General features: G+C 34.8%; 2 protein-coding genes and 1 non-coding gene across 5 annotated transcripts in view; 2 read left to right on the top strand and 1 right to left on the bottom strand.

The window, feature by feature from the left end:
- The window catches only part of LOC145244643 (ribonuclease P protein subunit p29-like), a 230,794-nt gene that overhangs the window by 58,408 nt on the left and 148,898 nt on the right, over positions 1-23,488 (top strand). The window lies entirely within an intron of this gene.
- Positions 1-23,488, bottom strand: part of LOC145244257 (uncharacterized) — a 211,899-nt gene that overhangs the window by 150,361 nt on the left and 38,050 nt on the right. For all 3 annotated transcript variants that reach the window (XM_080107149.1, XM_080107148.1, XM_080107147.1), the window contains exon 2: positions 882-950. In XM_080107149.1, coding sequence (XP_079963275.1) covers positions 882-950 — 69 coding nt within the window. The remainder of the gene's footprint in view (positions 1-881; positions 951-23,488) is intronic.
- Positions 4,788-4,860, top strand: Trnar-acg (transfer RNA arginine (anticodon ACG)). The gene has a single exon. It is a non-coding gene; the product is annotated as a tRNA-Arg (tRNA).

Below are 23,488 nucleotides of genomic sequence, written 5' to 3'. Positions count from 1 at the left end.
TTGAACGCCGCCGGAGTATCACGATTAGTTTACTCTCTCTCTCTCTCTCTCTCTCTCTCTCTCTCTCTCTCTCTCTCTCGCTCTCTCGCTCTCTCGCTCTCTCTCTCTCTCTCTCATTTGCTAACGTATTTTGTAGACTGAGTTATCCATTCTCAGGGGTTCTTACCATATCAGTTTTGTAATTTCGTTTTTGTTTGTCTGTTTTGTGTGAGTGTGTGTGTTTTTTTTAACTGGATACACACACACACACACACACACACACATACTCACACATTACTTTATATAATAGATTGATACACTTCCTTTTCTTTATCTAGACAATTTTCTTAATTTTGCTTTTTATTTCTCCGCATAGTCCTTCCTGTTCCTTCTCTTTCTATATCCGGTTTATATTTTCGTGCTCTTTGCATCTGTCTCCTCTGCGTTGATTTTTGTCTTCCGAAAATAACGCTGTACTTAAGAAAGACTCAGCGAGCATACAACATAAATATGGCTGCTGTAACAATTAAGTCACAACAAAATTATTTTCCATCCTATTATTATGAAGCGCACATCATCAAACATTTATGATCGATTAAAAATAAATACGTTTTTTGGCAAGATTGAATTCCAAAACGAAAATTCCATTTTTACCGCAAAAACGCGACGCGTTCTTCGAAACAAAAAATAAATAGAATGACGTTCTAGCGAGATGATGACATCAATATCTCGAAATAAGAACGCGGCGACTTTCTGAAGAAACGAGACGGACGTTCTTCCAGTCATTCAGCCGAAAATAACTTCAATTCCCGTAGCACACGAAAGCATGTTTCTAAACCTGATTGCTACAAATCTTTTAACTACTTGGGTTTCATTTTCAATATGAAAGAAACGCTACTCACTTGTCGACTGTCAAACTTTCCTTTTGACATGTAAAGAAGATTAATTTTCTGCTTCATCGATCCAGTCTCCTGTAAAATGAATGCATATGGTTTCAATCAATTGAACATACGATATCGATAAAAAGAATCGTCTTGTACATTAGCTAAACGTTTAAATCAATAAAAGATGACGTTTTTAATATGGATTATCAAAGAGTTAGTATATTTAATTCACACATGAGAACATCCTATATCTCTACAAAGCCCTCATTCGCCTATGTATAGATTATTCTTGCCATATCTACCCTGGTACATCTATCACTCGTCTCTTCTTCTAGACAGAGTCCAATAAAGAGTCTCTAATATATTAGGTCTCACACTCTCAGCCAAGATCCACTCACTGTCCCATCACCGCAATGTAACATCTCTGTGCCTGTTTTACAAGTAGTTTAATAAAGTATGCTTTGATGAACTTATAGCTCTTGTGCCCTCCTCGACGTATATACCGTCGTATGACCCGTTAAGTAACACAATCTTACTCTTTCACTGTTAAGGTTCCTAGATGCCGGAAAGCCTTCTCCTCTAATAGCTTCTTTCCTAGGATTGCTACACTTTGGAATTCACTTCCTATTTCATGCTTCCCTGACTGTACTAACATACAGGAGTTTAAATGTCAGATTTTCAAATAGTTACCACTTATGTCGAAGTGGCAATAAATAATAAGCGCAAGAGAGGGTCCAGTTACTTATGCGAATATATATAATTGGATGCCACAAGAATGAGGTGGCCCACCAACTAATAGGCTAATATAGTGACTAAAGTTATTTATCAGGTTGTTGCATAAGTTCCCGCTTTCATAAAAAAGTTTGTTCTAAAACATGTTTTGATATTTGGCAAAGTGTTATATATCATTAGAAATCACGTATTCTGTTCTACAAGATAATGGCCATCGTTTTTTGCTCATATAATTTTTTCTCGTTTTTTCAGAACCGTCAAATGGATTATCAAGTAGATAAAAAATCATATTTTCGGCATATGCTACTTTTCGCCTTTAATCGAGATCAAAAAGCGAGTGAAGTGACCAAGGATATTTGTGCTGTATATGGAGAAAACGCTATCGCTGAGAGCTGTTCAAGATTAGTTTACCAGATTCAAACACGGTAATTATGACCTCAATGACGCTCATCGTTCTTGGAAGCCCAATCAAGATAGACGAAGACTCAACTTTTAAAGGAAAATTGACTATAAAACATGTAAAGAAATGAGTGAAAAGATGACGTGTGATTTTACGACAATTTTACGCCACTTTCAGTCGATGGTATTCACACAAAAACTTGGAGCTTGGGTCCCACATGAACTTATATTTGCTGTTAAAATTCTTTGATTTTCTTTTAAAAAAACGTCGGGAACTTATGCAACAATCTAATAGTAGCCAACCTATATCTCACAGCGTTTGAGTCATTCTCCAATAGGTCAAAGTGCGCGAGTTATCCAGCAAACAGTCACAGCGATCTGGCAACAGACTACAGTGACCGAGAAACCCATTAACTGGTCCGCCTTATTTTCGGACTCAAGCACAAAAGAAAAACCTAGCAGAAACGAAAAATGGTATTATAGCATCTAACACAAATAGTTTTTATCCTTGGCCTCCAAAATCAACAGAGATTAGACTGTTTTGTAATAGTCTGGTCTCTGTTGATTTTGCGGTGGCAGTTTAGTTCTGTGCAGTTCTAAGAGGAACACCCTCTCAGGCTTTGCTTTCTTTCTTTGGGAACGGGTTAGTTTATTGCTAATTGTTTGTAACGCCCTCACCGGGTGCTACTCAGGCATTTTTTGTAGGTTAGAATGTCCTTCCTCTGGAGTATTGACTTCTTTCCGACCCTGATGTCTAAGTTCTTGCAGTAAAATATAACTAAACAACTACCTTCTCTTTTCTTTGCTTTTGGGGAGGTAATGCTTCGATAATTTGAAGTTTTACTTGTGTTGTTGCTGAATTTGAGTACCTTCTTTTTTATTTTTTTGCTATTGATGAGATCATGCTTCGTTTATTTTAATTTTGTAAAGGTACAATTATTTCATACATGTGTAATACCTGTCCTAGGATAGGTAAAATATTCTTTTGCTCGAAATAGCTAATGATACAAGACATTAAAAATTCATCTATCTTACAAATAACAAATATGTTCAAAATCAACTTCAATTTTCTCATTATTTATACGGTCCCGAGCAACGCCGGGTAGCCCCGCTAGTTATTATATAAAGGGCAAAAATCTGTGTGTATAGTATAGATACTATAGCGAAACAAAAGATTTAATTAATCTATACGTGTAATATTTAATTGACTCAAGTTCTTTATTCCCCCCCTTTGACCTTTCAGCCACCAAACGATAATTCTTTAAAAAGTAGATTTTGCAATTAGTTGCTGTTTGCTGTACACTGAAGAGTTATTAGCTTAACTGGGCGGGTTCTATTTATACTCGCACAAACATCTCAGTTATATCAATAAAATGATCATTTTAGTGATGACCGGAAATGAGTTCGGATAAACGACTTCTAAAATTTAAAAATATTATACAAGAAAAAATCAGAACGTTGAATAGTTTTTTAAGCCATCAAAATGTTTAATTTTTAATAATCGTTTAATTATATAATTTCGCGATCAGCATAGACCCAATATTTTCACGGGTTTTGCGCCCAAGAAAGAAAAATATTGTTTTATTATATCTAATAATAATTTAAAGGTACATCTTCGTCAGTATTGTCCGTATTTACTTTGCTTCTTAACCTTATTCAAAGTTGACATTGCAGCTGTCGGAGAACTACGAATTTCGCTTTACATGAAAAAATAATAATAAACAGAATACCATAATCTAACATGATGGCCTAAAAATAAAACTTAAGACAACAATGTATGAACTATAATACAATTTATTTTACAGCCAGGATATAAACAGTTTATAACCACAGTGTTTGAATAAATGTCTAAATATACTTTTAGAAAGAGATCATATATTTTGTGTGAATGTGAAAAGGCAAGGAAATATAATTATTTATACATAATGCCTACATTATGCATAGGTGTAGTTTAGTATATATTTTAGGACGAAAATAGCAAAGAAATTGTTTCAAGCTTCCAGAGTGTCCATATTATTGAGATTGAGACGCAATCTTTTGTGGGAAAAGAATTATAATGTTTGGATAAAACGTTGAGTAGCAACAGCAGACGACAAGCATGCCTTTGTGTTACGTAGCCATTCGGTATTAATTATTTAATCAAATTAAATCTATATCGTCGTTAAAGACGTCGGTACCATGCGTGCATCTATCTCTTTGTCGTTATGATTCCGACTGAGAATAACCTTTATAGTTGAAACAAATGGCCGCCTGACATTCTTTCTTAAAATAATTATACAACTAATTGCAAAATCTACTTTTTAAAAAATTATCGTTTGGTGGCTGAAAGGTCAAAGGGGAGGGGGAATGAATATTAAACGTATAGATTAATTAAATCCTTTGTTTCGCTATAGTATCTATACTATTAATAAAATTCTAAATGTTTATTTATTTATGTCTGTGTATATATATCAATAAAACTTTCGAACGGATGCACCGAATTGAAAATTTCTTTTTTCCCCTGAATGGTGTGAGTCTCTAGATTGTCTTTATCTATCTATCTATCTATCTCTCTCTCTCTCTCTCTCTCTCTCTATATATATATATATATATATATATATATATATATATATATATATATATATATATATATGTATATATGGTTCATAAAGAACAACGCCGAGTCACACAAAAAGCCCGAAATAAGAGTTTGGAGGCCGTTTCGTGTAATTGTCGAAAAAGTTACCTGCCCATGTCAACGAAATTTAGCACTCTCTGTATACAGTCGCGATAACATCTTTCGGCATACGGGCAGGACTTGTGGCGCAATGGATAACGCGTCTGACTACGGATCAGAAGAGTCCAGGTTCGAATCCTGGCAAGTTCGTAATAAGTTTAACCATCATTTTATCCAACGTTTGCTCATTATTCTTACTCTTAGAGTATTTTTGTTTTTTAGTGATTTTGTTTTGTGGATATGGGAATTTCCTATACTCCGAGTTCACAGAGTAAGCGTTGATAGTAAAACGATGTTGAGTGTACTTGATGTTCAGTGTACTCGATTTTGTGTTTGACTCGGCTTTGTGTTTGCCGATGCGGCGTAGCCGCTAGTAATTAATATATTTTGTTCCGTTACAACTTCTACCAAGACTCTAATACTTATCCTAGAATCCTGTCAACATCGAGAACCTGTCGTCAAATCCACTTGTTCCATTAAATTCATATTCCCATGATTCTTGGTTAATATCATAACTCTATTGACTCCTTTGTACTCTCTGTCTGAAACGCTTCTTTTTATTTTCAACATCAACATCAACTTATATCTCAGCTAATATGTATTAGCTAGTATTTACTAGTAAATAAACCTACCTAAATACTTAATGTCTCACTGTGGCTTGGAAGTGAATTTCTTGAATTTTTATGCTTTGTTTTCTTTCTGAAATCGGCTTCTTTTTTTTTTTATTCAGTTTATTTCTGTATTTGGTTGAAAATTTTGTTTATTATGTTTAATCTTCAAGGAGTCTTTTTTACGTTTTCTAAGAAACCGCATGCTGCAAATGTACTATTTTTAAGGTATAAAATTGTATGCATGTGTAATTGGTTAATAAACATTGTTGATTCGTGTTTTTCTGTAAAGCTGTTTTTGAGCTAAAATATGTAATAATACTATACAGCTCTCCTATATCACACATATGACTCCATGACGTTATAATTCTTACCGTCTATAAATTTGAACGTAACTGTAACTTATGCTTACCGATTGTCATGGAGACAGATCTTTCTAAAACGTGAACAGAATCAAAAATGGATAGAGGATTGTCATGGGGAAAAAACAGGGTAAATAATTCAATATTCATGAGAATTGAACATGAATATTTGTGCGAGATTGTTTTTCCCGATAGGAGTTTCAATCGAGAAAATGTTGATCATAAGTTTTATATTATGTCATTTATTTATACCGCTTATGTTTTTTAAATGTTTTTATGACGCTCAAATGCCAATACATGTATCATTTGAATAAATAGATTAACTTTGTAATTTGTTTTTATGTTGTTAAAGTTGATGTGGGATTTTACCGAATTTAAAAATATATATATATACATCAACTTTGTAGGTGCTTTTGTGTATTTGGCAAGTTTGAGCTGGACAAACAGACACACAATCGCTCTTTATATAATTGAATACATTTAGCTGAAATATATTTATAGAGTATGAAGAGAGATATTATCGTATGTAAACCACCATGGAATTTACACTGGATTCTGTTAGTATATATTAATCTATATATGCAGCTGGTGACTGTGAACTCAATACAATCACAAGGGTGGTGATAACATGAGCGAAATTTCGTGAGATTTTGTATCTGTAGCATCACAAGCTATACTTCTCTATATCTGCAGTACATTTGTACAGAAACCATGTCAGCATGCTATATAGCAGTGAATTCTGGACCCTCACTCACTCCGCCTTCGCCTGACTACAGCACAATGACAAATCCATTTGTAGAGAAATGTGAAATGTGTAATGTGAAATCTGACTAAACCAGCACATATTTTTTACTCAAGTTTATACAAAAACAAGGCATATCGCGACTCGGACCGTATAAAGGAGAAATACGTAAGATTTTGGTTCGCGTTACATTTAAACTGTTGCGTGTCAGTACAGTCAGGGAATCAGGTAGCAGGAAGGGAATTCCAAAGTCTAGTTGCCCGAGGGAAGACACTATTAGAGTTGAAGGTTTTCCGGCATTTAGGGACCTCTGCAGTAAAATGGTGGGATTTTCTTGCTAAGCAGGTTTGTTGGAGTATGTACGTCGAGGGGGGGGGGCACAAGTGCAATGGTTCATAAGAAGATATTCCATTAAAATACTTGTAAAACAAGAACAGGGTGCGACATTACGGCGATGGGACAGGAATTGGAGTACATAAGATTAGTGGGTTTACTTGTTCATTCTTTGCATAATTCGTTGTAGAAACATGGATGCCTTAAATCTCAAAGAAGTTGGTATCCAAGCAAAACTTGGAAGCAAGTGATTAGATAAGACCGTACGGAGTAGAATTTGAACACGTAAATCCTTTATAACCTTTGTTCTCGTCGCAAACTATAAGCAAAATGTTAACGGAAGGTTTTAATGGATCAATTCTGAGCCCAATTGCCGATCCTGTAAAATTGTTGAGAAGATAAATAAAAATAACTAAAATATTGGTAAATGTGTCTATGGTTTCTTGTACCTCTCCAGCCATTTTCCGGCTACAATAAATAAATTCCAATATGTCACCACGGTCACGTGAAACGGCTAAATGTTCACAAATGAATATCTAATGCAAGCAATTAATAGAATTTCGTACGAAATAGGGTTAGATTTCCTTAACTATTTAAGGATGGTTACTGTAAAATAACCACCACATACCCATCTCTCGTTCCGATTCTCGTAATTCCAATTTAGTGCAAATGAATAGATGGTCAATCACACCATTACACACTAAAAGTGTCAGGCTCTCTATTTATTTCATATAATGTCCGTTGCAATACTAGTTCAATGATAGATCTGCGATCAAAATTACTGAAATTTTATTATTAATATATACATAATACATAATAAACACAGACACACACACACACACACACACACACACATACATGTGCGTGTGTCTGTGTAATATGTAAAGTCATGTTTTCCCGTGGTTTTGTGATTAAAAAACTTTTACTGCAATCTGTATAATAGTTTTCTTGATCAAATATCAGCCTGTCTTATTAAAGCCAAAATTTTATTTTTCTTAAATTTCATTGATTTTAGTTTTCAATCTGATAGTTTTTGTTTTTATTACTAACTAGCGAGGGGTACCCGGCGTTGCCCGGGTGTTTGGAGGTGTGTGTGGTTTTGGGTAAATCAAAACTCGGGGGGGGGGGTAAAATAAAAAAATGTTTTGGTAGATAAGTATGAGGATCGAACCAGAACCCTTGAGGCAAAATTGTAACGTTAACCATTGCACCACCGCGACATACCAATGGAAACGCGTTTGAATTTATTTAATTACTTAGATTTGGCAGGTGCACGTTTTAATGACTTAATCCGGTCAACTGTTGACTGCGGAGTAGCATTTCATTTACTGCGGAACGCAGGGGTAGGGGGAAACCGGAAAAATGCCGCCAAAATTAATTATAGGAAAAGGCTTAATCCACATGCGGCGAGCGAAAACTGTTGAATATTTATCTTCCCGAAGTCGAGCAAATTAAATAGACAGGCGAGCTCCGTTGACAACTCTGAGATATTACGATTTACATGTGATATAAAAAGTTTTAAAATGTTGTTAGGCGAGCGACCGCTTCTCTAAAAAAAGCCTTTTGTAGACATACAGAAAAAGCGAACACACATACATATATTTTCGCTTTTATATTTATAGATAGATGCCATAAAAAAAGAGTCGGAGTCCCACAGTCTCAAGTCCTACTCCTGCCACCAAAACTACTGGGTATTTACCTAACCAGAAATTATTTTATATTCACTGGTAGTAAAGTCATATTCAAAGCGTTTTCATTAGCTTGGTTAACCTGTGATGTAATCGAGTAAATTGGCTGGTCTTAATAGTTGCCTTTCATTTTGTTCTTGATCTTTCGATGCATTTTATCTATTTCATAAAATTATGAGGAAGATACCTTAATATATATATATATATATATATATATATATATATATATATATATATATATATATATATATATACAAGAATAAAAAAGCATTGAAAATGCAAAAGGATATAGGGATGGTATGCCAAAAAGTATACAAACAAGATAGCTATGAATGGCTAGGCATATGGAAATAGAATTGCATTCAAAGTATAGCCCTATAGCTTTTCTCCAATCTTCATTCCCTGCCATCATTACAGTTGTAAAAAGCTATAGGGCTATACTTTGGATGCAATTCTATTTCCATGTGCCTAGCCATTCATAGCTATCTTGTTTGTATACTTTTTGGCATACCATCCCTATATCCTTTTGCATTTCCAATGCTTTTTTATTCTTGTTAATTAGTATTTTTACTTACAGTCTTATTTTTAAACTTACATTCATGTTAGTATTGTCTTTTTTAGGAGGCGGCTCATTGCCGCCTCCATTAGTAGCAGGTCGCTTCCTGCTGGGTTTTAGGTCTTTGGGTTTTGGGCCTTAGGAGTTGCCTCTTGGTCCTCTATCGGTTCTATATTACATAGAGAGTGCTACCGCCTCTCTGATAAAACAGTTAGAGTATTATAAAGTTCTAAAATGTTCATACCTTCACTATTAAATTTTTCTTGACTTTCTTGCAGTTTCTTTTGCGGTTAATTTAACTTATTTCCTTTGGCGTTTGGTGAGTTCTTAGAAGAACTGGTCTAGTCTACTTTTCTTAGCGAGCGAAGAGATTCAGCTGCATTTAACAATGGTTGCTATAGTGTATTTTTGCGCATGCGTGAGAATTTCAAGTTTCCTCCTTATTTTTCAATAGTTTGACAGTAGTCATGTGTCTTTCTGCCAAGAGCGACAGACGTCAGTGTTAGCCGTGATCGTCTAGAGGTTAGGACCCCACGTTGTGGCCGTGCTAACTTAGGTTCGAATCCTGGTCACAGCATTGACATTTTGTACATATTTTACAGTCCAAAATCTGAAGAATTATTTGTTTTTATAACATTGGTTTTTGATGTCGTACTTGCTGATAGGTTACTCTTATAACAATTTTGATCAACTGAGATAAATGTTAAAGAGCATCTCTCCCCTCTCTCTCTCTCTCTGGCTCTTTCATACTCTCTCTATTTTCTCTCTCTGTGTCTCTATTAGATAGTAGATCGAGAGAGAGGGGAAGATGGTGGGAGGAGGTCAGAGAGATATTTTTGTAGTTAATCCACGTTGCAGGAAGTGACGTTTCATCTAACCGGATGTCATGTGATGCTACGTGGCAAGGTTGGTGAAACGTTGAGTCTCTCAGAAAAAGCCGAGCCGAGCAGAAGTCTAAAATGGTTCTCTCCTAAGTAAGGGGGGAGATGCGCGCCCCAGACGTGGGACGTGGTAGGTACCCACAGTGGAGACCATCGATGGCGACATCTGCAGATCATGCCTGGGAGAATAAAAGGTTGAAAACCCAACATCTGTCTTCATCTTGTGTATTCCGGTGAAAACAGCAAGAGAGCTCCACCCAGATGAAGACTCTCCCAGAGCAGCAAAACCAGGTATGAACTTCTATATATAAACACATACATCCACAAGTGTCCTAACCACCAGACAAACGGTTTAAGGGATCTTGGGTCCCGTTCTCTCGTCTCTTAACACTTGTAATATCTCTCTCATCGTCGTAAACTTTTTCTCTTCATTAGTAAAATGGACACGTCATCACCAGGGTACCAGTATCCCTCAAGTAAAGTGTCAAAGTCCAAATCCGTTTCTTCTCCCTCCCTTATGTAACATATATGTTATTTGGTGCCGTTGACCTTCTTGCCCCCGCATGGGGCATATATCGAAACCTGGATTGCCACGGACATAACGAGAAAAAGAAATAACGAGGAAAAATAAAGACAAGAAGAGAAATTGAGGAAAAAGGAGGAAGAAAAAAACGGAGAAGAGACAGTGGAATAAAAAAGAAAGAATAGTGAAAATGAAGAGAAAAAGAGAATAAATGAAGAACAGTGAAAAACCGGTAGAGAGAGAGAAAGATAGAGAGAGGGGAAGGAAGAAGAAGAAAAAATTATTCAGTTATGTGTTGAAAAAGATAGCAAAGGCATGAAGAATACCATACGCATTTAGAAGAAAATTAAACTCCAAAATTAAAAATACGCTGTAAGCTTTGAAAACGACTGAAAAGCAAAAGAGAAAGGAAAATTAATTTACCATATTAAAAATAAAAATAAAAATAAAATTGAAAAACACAGAGAAAGAATTGAAAACACGGAGGAAAAAAAAACGTATATATGTATATTTAAATAGACAAGACAACACAAACGAACATTTGTTTTAAGCAAAATGACATCGAGCTTGTCCACAGTTTATAAACCTGTCAGTCATTTGACATTGTTGAATTTAGCAAAGCGTTACAAAAATAAGGGACAGTGAACTTTTAAATGCATTCGGAATAGCAAGATGCCATTTTAGATTTGAAAAAAAAAAAGAAAAATTACACTATTGTCGAAAGTATTAGGTGAAATAAAAATCAGGTTGGTGATGTGGCATCCCTCCGGATTAATTTTAAGTAAATTATAATTATATGAATAGAATAGAAGCGGAACTTTTTAATTTAATTCTGTGGTTAATTGTAAAAGAATAATGATTTTTTTTTTAGTTTCAGAAAACCCTTGAACTTTGCTTACGTGGACAATTTTATCTGTGATAATTTTGTTGAACTTTGCTGAAAGTTGTTAGTTATAAGTGAATTAATTAAGTATATATTAAGTATTATTGAATATTGTTAAGTATTGTTGAGTTGCCATGTGTATTTTTCTGTATTTCTTTTTCTGTACTTTTGTTATCTTGTATTTGTATAGCAGATGGGGGCATCGATGGTCTTGCCACGTGGTGTCAATGTAATTTAATTTTTTAAAAATAAGATGATGACAGGATAGAGGTATATCAATTATCAATAATAATTTTTGAGATAACGGGATTATGCAAGGAAAACATAAATGAGAATTTTAAAATGGGATGATGTCGGAAGACAAAAGAATGAGGAATAAGGATTTTTTTATCGAAATACAGTAGTTGGACAGGCAGACGGTTTGCTGGATTATGAGTAATGAGGTCAGGAAGTCAGTCGGTATTTATCCTAGTTTCGAGGTGGTCATGTATACATATTTTTTGTTTGTGGTTTAGTTCTTGTAGTTTCGACAGATTTTTTTTGTTCCGGATGCGTAATTCGGTGGAGGCGGTACAGAACGTCCTCATAATAAAAAAAAAAAAAAAAATCCATATTTTGGTAGGTTCTCAGGGAAGCACGAGATAGTTATAGAGAAATGGGCGATCTCTGTAACTAATATGGACAGTCGGAGGACGTGTCCATTGTGTGTTGACCACAATGGGGTAGAATAAATAAAACCGACTTGATTACTTTTGGACCAATTAAGTATAGTCATAGAGGAGGTAAATTAATTAAGAACATTTGATGTGAAATGGTGAAGGTTTGGGATGGGATATATTTTTTTGTTTTTGTGCTACCTAGGAGTAAAGAAGATTGTCCGTAAATCCTGAGATGTAAGTAGGAGGCAGATGGACCTCGATTTTGTGTTTTATTGTTGTTCGGCTAGGAGCCGTGAAATTATCGACCACGAGTAGTGTCGACCGGGAGCAAAGGATGCTCTGGAAGTCCCGAGATGGGTACGAAGAAGCCATGGGGTCATAAAGGAGTTTGACCTTGAAGAGCGCAGGGTAGCGCTACATGGCAGTTTTATTGTTGTATTTATTTAATTTTGAGTTTATCGATTTATCGTAGGACAGTCTTCTTGCCAGCGGGTAGCGTATGTATTCCCTCCTTAGTTTAGTTAGTTAGTTATTAAAAATGTATGGCTTTGCCATACATTTTGATAAAAAAGGGGTGGAGGAAGAATTTTAGAAGTAAAATGTTACCCTATTGTGAATTAAAGGTACCAAATTTTAAAAAAAAACCATACTGGGTGAATTTAATTGGTATTATTAAATTAAATTATTTTGGAATAGATTTGGTTGGTTTAGTTATATTTTAGGGACGTTTAGCGCGTAGTTGCATTTTTTTTCATGAGAATTACAAAGCGATTAGGTTGTAGAAAGCAGTTTTTTCTGTTGTTTTATTTTTTTTATAAGCCACGGTATTGTCACAAATTAGAAAATTTGGCAGGGGAAATACTATTTTAGAGTAATGAGAACCCTGTTAAAACAATACTAGTGGTTCCAGTGGGTTGGAAGATGCCACGTAGGCCCAAGCAACGGCAATAAGTCTTGTCCAACAAAAGTCTGGCGTGCGAGGTCGCGATAATTCCTCAGGGTACGGAGCGACTGGACAGTCGGTACCAAGCCTAATCACGGGGAGATAGAAGAAAGGGAAAGATGCAGATTACGTAAGGGACAAGATAGAGCCTTATTATTTTTTAATTTTTTTAGAGGAATGTGTGAGGGATATCTGGGTTGGAATCTTGGGACTTGCTGGGAATACGGAAAAATCACAAAGGGAAAGCTACTTAGTTAGAAATCGATGCGCAAGTAAGCTTTGGCGCATTAGTTAGGGAGTGATGATTCCGTATCTTGTCGGGTTCCAGGAACTCAAACAGGCTCCGAGTGAATCAGTGTGAAGGCGTATCTTGGCTTAGACCAACCAAGGGAGTTAGTAGAAGAGCTTTGTGAAGTCCCGAAGTAGTTGATTGAATAGAACAAAGCTCCAGTAATAGGACCACTCAGAGAAAGACGTCAGGGCATTACAGTAAAGGAAAAAAAAACTGGGACTTAGGCCTATGCTGAAAGTCGAGAACGCGAGTGGGATGGTTGGGTCGGTAGAGCATCAGACTTTTAATCTGAGGGTCTGGGGTTCGAGTCCCCATGCGATAAAGCTACCACCAACATGAAGCATCCGACGTTCTGGTCGTAATTGCGATATGCTGGCCCCATTTCGAAAAAGTGATCGAAAATGGAGTCTCCATTTGTTTGGCCAAGTGGTCCAAATAAAGAGCAGAGTCAGTGGAAAATATCCAACAATGCGACCGCTTAGACAAGATGTATATCTGCAAAGCTGTATCTTTGTCTAACTTGGAAGCAAGTTAATGTCGAGGAGGGACTTTCGAGAAGCAGCAGAAGGGTTGATAGTGTTGTAGAAGAGTACTGGTGCCTGATCTTTCTTAGAAAAGGGGTGAGTCCGGAAAGTGAAAGAATAAAGATGTACTTCGGATATAATTATTTTTTTTTAGTTAGTTAGTTATTAAAAATGTATGGCTTGCCATACATTTTGATAAAAAAGGGGTGGAGGAATGTTAAAGAGCATCTCTCCCCTCTCTCTCTCTCTCTCTCTCTGGCTCTTTCATACTCTCTCTATTTTCTCTCTCTGTGTCTCTATTAGATAGTAGATCGAGAGAGAAGGGAAGATGGTGGGAGGAGGTCAGAGAGATATTTTTGTAGTTAATCCACGTTGCAGGAAGTGACGTTTCATCTAACCGGATGTCATGTGATGCTACGTGGCAAGGTTGGTGAAACGTTGAGTCTCTCAGAAAAAGCCGAGCCGAGCAGAAGTCTAAAATGGTTCTCTCCTAAGTAAGGGGGGAGATGCGCGCCCCAGACGTGGGACGTGGTAGGTACCCACAGTGGAGACCATCGATGGCGACATCTGCAGATCATGCCTGGGAGAATAAAAGGTTGAAAACCCAACATCTGTCTTCATCTTGTGTATTCCGGTGAAAACAGCAAGAGAGCTCCACCCAGATGAAGACTCTCCCAGAGCAGCAAAACCAGGTATGAACTTCTATATATAAACACATACATCCACAAGTGTCCTAACCACCAGACAAACGGTTTAAGGGATCTTGGGTCCCGTTCTCTCGTCTCTTAACACTTGTAATATCTCTCTCATCGTCGTAAACTTTTTCTCTTCATTAGTAAAATGGACACGTCATCACCAGGGTACCAGTATCCCTCAAGTAAAGTGTCAAAGTCCAAATCCGTTTCTTCTCCCTCCCTTATGTAACATATAGATTTCGTGGTTTCATTAACGCTGGTGGGTTACTGTTTAAAGAAAAAACCTTAACGTTCACCTCAAATATTCAGCGTCCAAAAAATATAGGCCACTGGCAAACTGGAACGTCTGTGAGCATCCGGTGTATTATTTGGAGCTGTCCCTTTTGAGAGAAGTTCCGTGTTCGAAGTGGTCTGTCTACATTGGGTATATAGTGTTTAAAACTTGTTATTACACGTAATCTTATTCAATTATGGAGTTAGCTAAAAAGCGATGGGTCACTGCACTTCTCCGTGCAAAGAGCAGTCGATTGATGCTTGAACTGTTGTCAGAGACCGTTCGTACACCGAGATACATCGTCTCAAAAGAAAGAAGAAAGAAGAAGAAAGAAGAAAGAAGAACAATTGGCCATTTTTGTACCCTTTTTTTTTTTTTTTTTGCTCTCTTTTGACATTTTAACCGACGTTCTGACACTCGCTGGATTCGTAAGACACTTCTCTGTAAGAATATGTGCTTTTTGAAACTTATAAGTTGATTTTAGTTGAGATTTGGATAGTTTTGTTTTGTAGGCGTATATAGGCGTGTACGGGCCATCCCTATATAGAGAGTGCTACCGCCTCTCTGATTTACTTTTTGCATTAAAAACCAACGAATAGATGATTTTAAAAAAAACTTGATTTCCCTAGAAAAATGTCTATATTAGAATATATTATAATGTGTTCGCAGCCATCTTTGATACATATAGAGAGTATGTGCTTACAACCGACTAAAACCATTCACTAAAGTAAATAATTTCGAAATTGTTTTAAAATAAATCGAGATTGTTTAATCAAAATTTAAAGCATTATTCGTTTAAGTCTGATGGTAATTCATGGCTTGATTTAAATCCAGTGCCGACCTTTTGATTGGCGTCTGAAAAGTATTGATTTGGTACCAAATTGTCATTTTTAATACTGCTTTGGAATCCGTCTATCGTACACCCTAATTATACTGTTACTTGTATTAATATTATACTATTATATTATATTTCAGTACTCAATTTAGAAGGTAGTTTAGTATCTGTTCTTGTTATATTTTCATTTAAATTGTTTTGTTCTTACTGTTTAAAATATTTTCATTTAAATTGTTTTGTTCTTACTAATTAAAAAAACAGATATGCAAATTCAGTTTCTTGCCACATGATTTTGCACGTGTTCCTTCCTCTTTAAAAGACTGAGTTCTTTCTCTCTTGCTTGAGTAGTTGTAAATTTTGTTCAATAAAACCTTGGAAAGCGGTTTTGTTTTACGTCTTCATTTACTTACAACACTACATGAAAACATTCTCGCAAGCATTGTGTTTTTCGTTGATTGGTTAGCATTTAGTGCCGCTCTTGACTACATGTAATCTTTGAGCAATGTTAATAATTAATATGCATTGGCGAATGAAATAGATAAATATAGAGATGTTATAAATGGGTCATCATTTAGCAAAAGCTAGCTCAACAACTTGAATTTTGGAATGAAAGCCAGAAAATATGAATTAACGAATAAACTATATTTATATCGACAATTTTACAAGGATGTAAAATTTGGAAGGTCAAAGTTTGTTGAGAAGCTTTAATGTTCATGAATAAAAAAACGCGATAGAAAATTCGCTTTAAAGTTTCGTTGTGTGAATACATGCGTGAGAGAGAGGGGGAGAGATAGATAGATAGATAGAGAGAGAGAGAGAGAATTTACCGTTTGGCTGGCTGTGTTCACGGGAGATATAGCATAAGGCTTAAAAGAATTTCAGCACGGCGCATTCCGCTACACTATAACGAGCGTTATTTGTGTTGAAAGTCAAGGCGCATGCAGAGGTCCTCCTGAAAAACTCAGAATTTCTCTTCATCAATTCACTATTTTATAGGCTTGTTTAATTTTACACCGGATTGTTACTTTTGGAGTTTGAAACGATTTTTATTAATTGTAAAATACGTTTTGTTCAAACGTTTCTGTGAAAACCAAGTTGCTTTTGAATTTTTTTTTTCCTAGAGAATCACTACTTATCCAGACCCGAAGGTCACTCGAGGATAAGAGTTAATGAATGTAATTTTGTAGTTTAGTAACCGTTAATGCTGTAGATTAGGTAGAATTTGGATTAGTTAAGCGGACGGCTCAAGAACTTGTTTATATTGGATTTGAAGGCTACCATATTATAATCGGCCGTGAAGCAGGCCAGTTGATCGGTGTTGAACATACGGGTAGTTCTAAGAAAGAAGCTTTGTTCATAGAATCTAGTAGCTAGTATGTAGCTAGTCAAGTGTTTTCGTGAAAGTTTGGCAAGAAAGGATCATAGATTGGAGCTGAGACGAGCGCTTGCGATGAAAAAAACATTAGAGCAAAGACTCACAACGTTTCTTCTGTGAGAAAGAGGTGGCAGGGAAGAGAACTAGATTTTAAAGCCGGTTTTTGAGCTCTGTCAAGGCAAAATAGGGTGTGCCGAGCAACTCCTGCCCAGAGTATTCCACTTTAGGGCGTATTTGGCTCTTATACATAGAGAAATTGAAGATAGTGAATCTCAACGAAGCGGGTAAATAAAAAGAGTAGCAATTAAAGTCATTTGCTTTCAGCAATCGTGTGAATCGTATTTCGTTGTAAACATTCGACGATGAAAGAAATGGAAATAAAAGAAATAGAAAAGAGTAAGCAGAACGAACAACGGAAGAAAAGAAGTAACTTGTTACGTTCGTCCATCTCGCAAACCAATTGCTAATGTACAACAAGCGGTATGTCCACAAGTAGTTGTCATAATCGACTTAAAATACTTAATACTAACATTATATATACTAACAAATATATGCTTTTCGCTAGTAATAATAAAATAAATCAAATTCGTATTTAATTCTTCTTTTAAATAAACTTGAAACTAAATTTTCAAACTTTAACTGGGCTTGTTTTTCGTTACGGTTTAGTTTCTATTACTTAAAAAGAATTTACGTTAAGGACGATGTAAAAATGCCGAAAGTTACTCCGGCCGATACAATTCAAATTATATATATATGATTACTTCATTTAATCACATAAATTAATATACGAAGATATAATTTTATGCGTAAATTCTTCAGTATTTACTTCAACAGTGCTCAATACATAGGTAGAGCTAGGTAGTAAGTTATGAAAATATATATGGCAATTAAGCTACACAGAATATTCTGCGTTTCATTTTCGTGAGAATTCGTTAGGCTTATGCATACACGAGCGAAGAATCTTGATGTGTGATAGTAAAATATCACATTATAAAATAAATCTTATATATATATGTGTGTGTGTGTCCCATCAATTCATATACTCCAGTGTATAGCTAAACAATTTTACTAAAAACAACCAAATCTTAAAACCCAAAATTGAAATTCCTCCCCCCTCCTCCCCTTACCCCCACCTTTTATCTCCCCCTCTCCTCCTCCCTATATCACTACATCTTCACCCACGCTTAGCTGAATTTACTAACCCCACACACAAACACTACAATCTAATGTATTTTAAACTTCAAAACTTAAGTATTGTCAATCTCCGCCCCCCCCCCTTATTTTCTCTTCCCTTCTTTCTTTTATCCTTTTTTCTTTTTTTTTTTCTCGTATTTTTTTTTTAAATCCTTCTTCCAAATAATAATAGCCATTTTCGTAAGGTCTGACGAGGCTGCTGGATCGTAAATATAGTCTGGTAACCGAAACATATGTAACTGAACCGATAAAACGGTAATAAAAAATAAAACCCATATTTTCTCTGCAATAGTATTGAGCACTCTTTTCAGGTTTTACTAATTACCATTTTTACCAAATATATATATATATATATATAATATAAAGCTGAATGTGTGTGTGTGTATATATGTGTGTGTGTGTGTGTGTGTGTGTGTGTGTGTGTGTGTGTGTGTGTGTGTGTGTGTGTGTGTGTGGTCACGAATAGGCTCCTATATGGTTGACTATTTTAAAAAACTGATTACATATAATGATAGAAGATGTATCGAGACACAGGATTGGGTATGTTTGATCTGGCAGAACGGTGGTTCATTAAAATTGTGGGGTCTGCGTTCGCGCCTGGTTCACAAAGTATGGATATAAAAAATTTAAAAATTAAAAAAAAAACGTTTACAAGTGTTTTTGATATAGATGTATATAAGCATACTTTGATAAGTATGTTTTAACTTTAATAGGAATGGCCTAATAAAATTGTGGGGTCTGCGTTCGCGCCTGGCCTCCATAGAATGGAAATAGGCACAAACTTTAATAAAGACTTTTCATATCTACCTGCGTAAGTATACTTTGATAATTATGTTTCAGTTTGAAGAAATATGGTATAATAAAATTATGGGGTGTTCGTTCGAACCTGACCTACATAGAATGGAAATATGTCACAAAGTTTAATAAGGTTTTTTTAATATAGATCCACAGAATATTGTGATAAGTATTTCAGTGTGAACAGGCATGGTATAATAAATTATGGGGTTTATCTATTTTATTTTTACTTTCATCATATTTTGCTTTGGTTTTGATACCCCCAAATTCAAAGCTATCTCTTTACAACCCTTCCTTTTCATAACCTATCATAGTTTCATAAATCAGAGTCCATTTTCTGTAGGCTGTTTTTGAACCTAGTCAACGACGGATACATTTGCTAGTATATATATATATATATATATATATATATATATATATATATATATATATATATATATATATATATATATATATATATATATATATATATATATATATATATATATATATATATATATATATATATATATATATATTAGAAAAAATATCACTTTTTTAATAATTTTTTAAGGATAGATTTTAAACTGCTCCCACTTACGGTTACCAATACTTCACTCTAAAAGCTTATGGGAAAAAACTACATTTCAAATATTTAATTCAGGCTTATAAATTGTTTTTTTCTTAGTTCAGTTACATATTAGCAATCACTGCGTAAAAGTTTCACCATGCCTAAAGCAAAGTAACTTACCGAGGTTGGGCGTGCTCGAATTATAGATTTTTATAATCAAGGTTTGTCACAGCGGGCGATCTCAGCTAAGGTAAATCGCAGCAAAAATGTGATTTGCAACTTTCTAAACAACAGTGAGAATTATGGAAAAGCAAAATCCACTGGTAGGTCTCAAAAAATTTCTCCTGCATTGAGTAGAATAAGACGGGTTGTTGTGAAAGACAGGGGACTTTCTTCTAGTCAAATTAAGGCAGTCACGGATGTTGGTTGCAGCCCAGTAACCATCAGACGACACTTACGACAAAAAGGCATGGTAAATAAAAAGCGTAAACAAAGTCTCCGCCATTTTCGACATCACAAAATGAACCGCTTACGGTTTGGTCGTTAATACCAAACATGGGACGTTTAGAAGTGGAAGAAAGTCCTGTTTTCTGATGAGAAAAATTCAATGTAGATGGTATTGATGGCTTCCAACGATATTGGCATTACGAAAACATGCCTCCTGAAATTTTCCCCACACGTCATAGTGGTGGAGGGTCCCCAATGGTATGTGGTGCATTTTCTTATAGAGAGATGATGGATATCTAGGTGATGCAGGGTCGTCAGAAAATGGCTAGTTATGTTAGCATGCTACAAAAAGCATCGGTGATGACGGAGGGCCATCGTTTGTGTGGGGATGGATGAGTATTCCAAAAGGATAATGCTGCAATATACGCTGTACGACAAATATTGACTTTTCTGCAAGAAAATGTGGCCCATCTCTTGGAACATCCTCCATGCTGACCGTACTTGAACCCAATTGAAAATGTTTGGGGATGGATGGCCAGAGATGTTTATCATAATGGCAAACAGTATTCAAACAAAAATTAACTTCGTGAAGCCATCTTCAGAAGCTGAAGCAACATTTCTTTGTCCCTTAATGGAAGCACTTATTTCTAGCATACCACAAAGAATTCTTTGTCATGAAAAGCAGTGGAGGTAGAACTCAATGTTAAATTTGGTTGTTGAATGTTTTCATACACTTTTCCTACAATTTAGTATAATTTATACCTATGGTCTTATAATTTGGATCACGTGTAAAATGCCTTACTTTATAAAGATGTAAATCTCTGAATTAAATGTTTGGAATGTAGCTTTTTTCACAACTTTTAGTTTGTAGTAATGGTAAGTTTAAAATTTATCCTTAAAAAAAAGTTTCTTTTTAAAACTTTTCAAGTGGTCTTAATTTTTTGATCAGGAGTGTATGCATGCGTATATTATATAGAGAGGGAGAGAGAGATAAGTATAGATAGGCGTTTTAGGTGCAAAAAAATGAAATTATATAAGGTTTAAAAAAGATAAAATGGAACGGTTTAGATTTCTCGAGAGTTCAATCTTTCATCAAGAGAAAACTAGATTGAATTTAAATTCATTCGAAGCGAATATAAAACACTCTAGAGAAATCTAAGCCGTTCCTTTTTTCTATTTAAAGTCATATAAGATACGTAAGCGAAAAGTATTTGAATCGTGTAATCATATTATGCATTCAAGATGGCCGCCATCAAGTTCTTTGCAATTTTGAAAGTAATTTCGATATGCAACAATATTCGCATGTATCAGAAGTAATTCAGTTTTTCTGTGATTTTTCTTAATAACTAGCAGGGCCCGTTTATCGCTGTTGCCCGAAAATATATAAAAGAAAATTAAGTAAAGAAAGATCTTTTTTAAAATATTCGTTGTGAATTGCTAAATACTTGTGTACCAGCGTTGCCCGCTACAAATGTGTCACAAAGTTATAACAGATTCGATATGAAAATCCGCCCTACCTCAAAAAATAAGCTGTGATTATCTGTAGCATTATCGTATGTGAGTTATGTAAAATAGTTGCTGGATAAAGTGCTAAAAATAGTGTACACTAAGAGATGTTATTTAAGAAATAATTGAAAGCGAAATAAAATTATTTGTTATGTATATATTACTGAGAGCATGTAATCTTGAAAAAAATGAATGAAAATTATCAAGGGAATTGTTTTAATGAAACAAATGAAAATATGAATGTCTGGCGCGAACTAACGTTACCAGTAAAATTGTTTTGTAGTTTAGGTGACTGAAATAGGATATTTTAAAGTTTGCTTTTATAAAGTAATAAAGAAAAATGTAATACGTACGAAAATAAAAATGTAGGTAACCGAAATAAGAATTTTTATACATTTTAATTGCTTTACAATTATCATTAATGAATTGCGTTTCTTAGATAATTATGAGTCTGTTAATCGGATATTATTAAAAGTAGTGAGAGTTGTTTTGTTTTGTTTTGTTTTTGTTTTTTTGTTTTTGATAATTTATTCCGGAATAGTGTATCTGATTATAGTTGTTGAAAAATAGATCAAAACGGAAGTTGCCTATTTATGCCTGGTTGTTGTTTGTTGTTCATTTGAGTCCAATCTATATAAAAACAATAAATACATATAAACATGAAATGACATAAGTTAATTAAGTTTTTGGTTTTTGTAAGCGGATATGTTTGTGGAATGGAGCATGGGCTTTGTTATTTGTATATTTGATGTTTTATCTTCTGATGCTAATATATATATATATATATATATATATATATATATATATTTATATATATGTGTGTGTGTATATATATATATACATACATATATACATACATATATATATATATATATAGTGTGAGTCGTCTAAAACTGTCCTTGGCTAAATTAAGGTGAAGCTAAGCTGAGAACAACCACCACCAATTATTCTCATTGGGACTTGTTTATTGTCATGATAAAACAGTTTAATTGGGAAGTAAATCCTTTTAAATTAAATTGCAGATTCTGACGGAATAACGAGTCTTCTGGGAATGAATTTAAATTCGCCCTTAGCTTCTTACACATGAGGTTGAATGTCTTCAACACACAATATGGTTTCATTGTATAATCGTGGAGTATCAAGATTCCGGAGTAACATAATTGCGCATCCAGCTTTCAACTGTAATTAGTGTGCTGGCATAACTGGTAATCCTCATGAATTTAAAGATTCTGTAAAATGGTCATCATCGAGAGTAGAATGTGGAGGTCTGAAAATTGTTCTTTACCTACAATTTCGTTAATCACGTGCTCAATCATGACATGTAACAAAGCCATTTTAGGAGGTTGAAATGCTCTCCCCGTTAGCCATTAAGAATGCACATAGTTTTCAATTATATTTGAATAAACTTTGCTTCCAAGTTCTGTGAGTGATGAAATAATTGATGCCATACATTAAGTATTACAATCTTCCCATGTTACCCCCTCTCACAAAAAAGAAAGAAAGAAAAAACTGTCAGTACTTATGCAAAGAAAGTACCATGCTCAAATAACAGTATTATTTTGAAAGTCTTAACATGGGAAGGGGGGCATAGGAATAAAAGGGATTACAGGGTGTTTTGTAACTATTCTGTACTTAAACATGGTGATGAAGAAAATAAAAGCAAAAAGACACCGTAAAACTTGAAATTAAAGCACTGCATTTGTTATTATTTTTTAAAAGCACCGCTTTTTTAAATTTAATTTAATGTATATATTAAATTAATAATTTGCTGATGTGCAAATTAATTCAGCCAACTTCCTCTCAAAAAAACATCGTTCGTTATGAGGAGAAGTTACGTTCCTGAAATATTATTATTGTGAAACCCATTCTTAACATGGGGAGGGTAAGGTGTTTTCCAACTATTCTGTAATTTCATTTAACAAAATAACAAACAAAAGATACCATCAAACTTGAATCTAAAGCAACACAGTTATTGTTGTTTTTTTATGTATTTTAAAATTAATTATTAACAAACGTTAATGTATTGAGAAAAATAATCGAAGCAACATTCCTTACCTCCCAACAAAAAATGTAAATAAGAAACAGATACCACAAAGCTTGAATTGAAAGCATT

Source organism: Euprymna scolopes, chromosome 1 (genome assembly GCF_053919585.1).
Source record: "Euprymna scolopes isolate OS-2025 chromosome 1, ASM5391958v1, whole genome shotgun sequence".
Lineage (NCBI taxonomy): Eukaryota > Metazoa > Mollusca > Cephalopoda > Sepiida > Sepiolidae > Euprymna > Euprymna scolopes.
The sequence above is the reverse complement of the archived record's forward strand: the minus strand, read 5'-3'. Positions and strand labels throughout refer to the sequence as shown.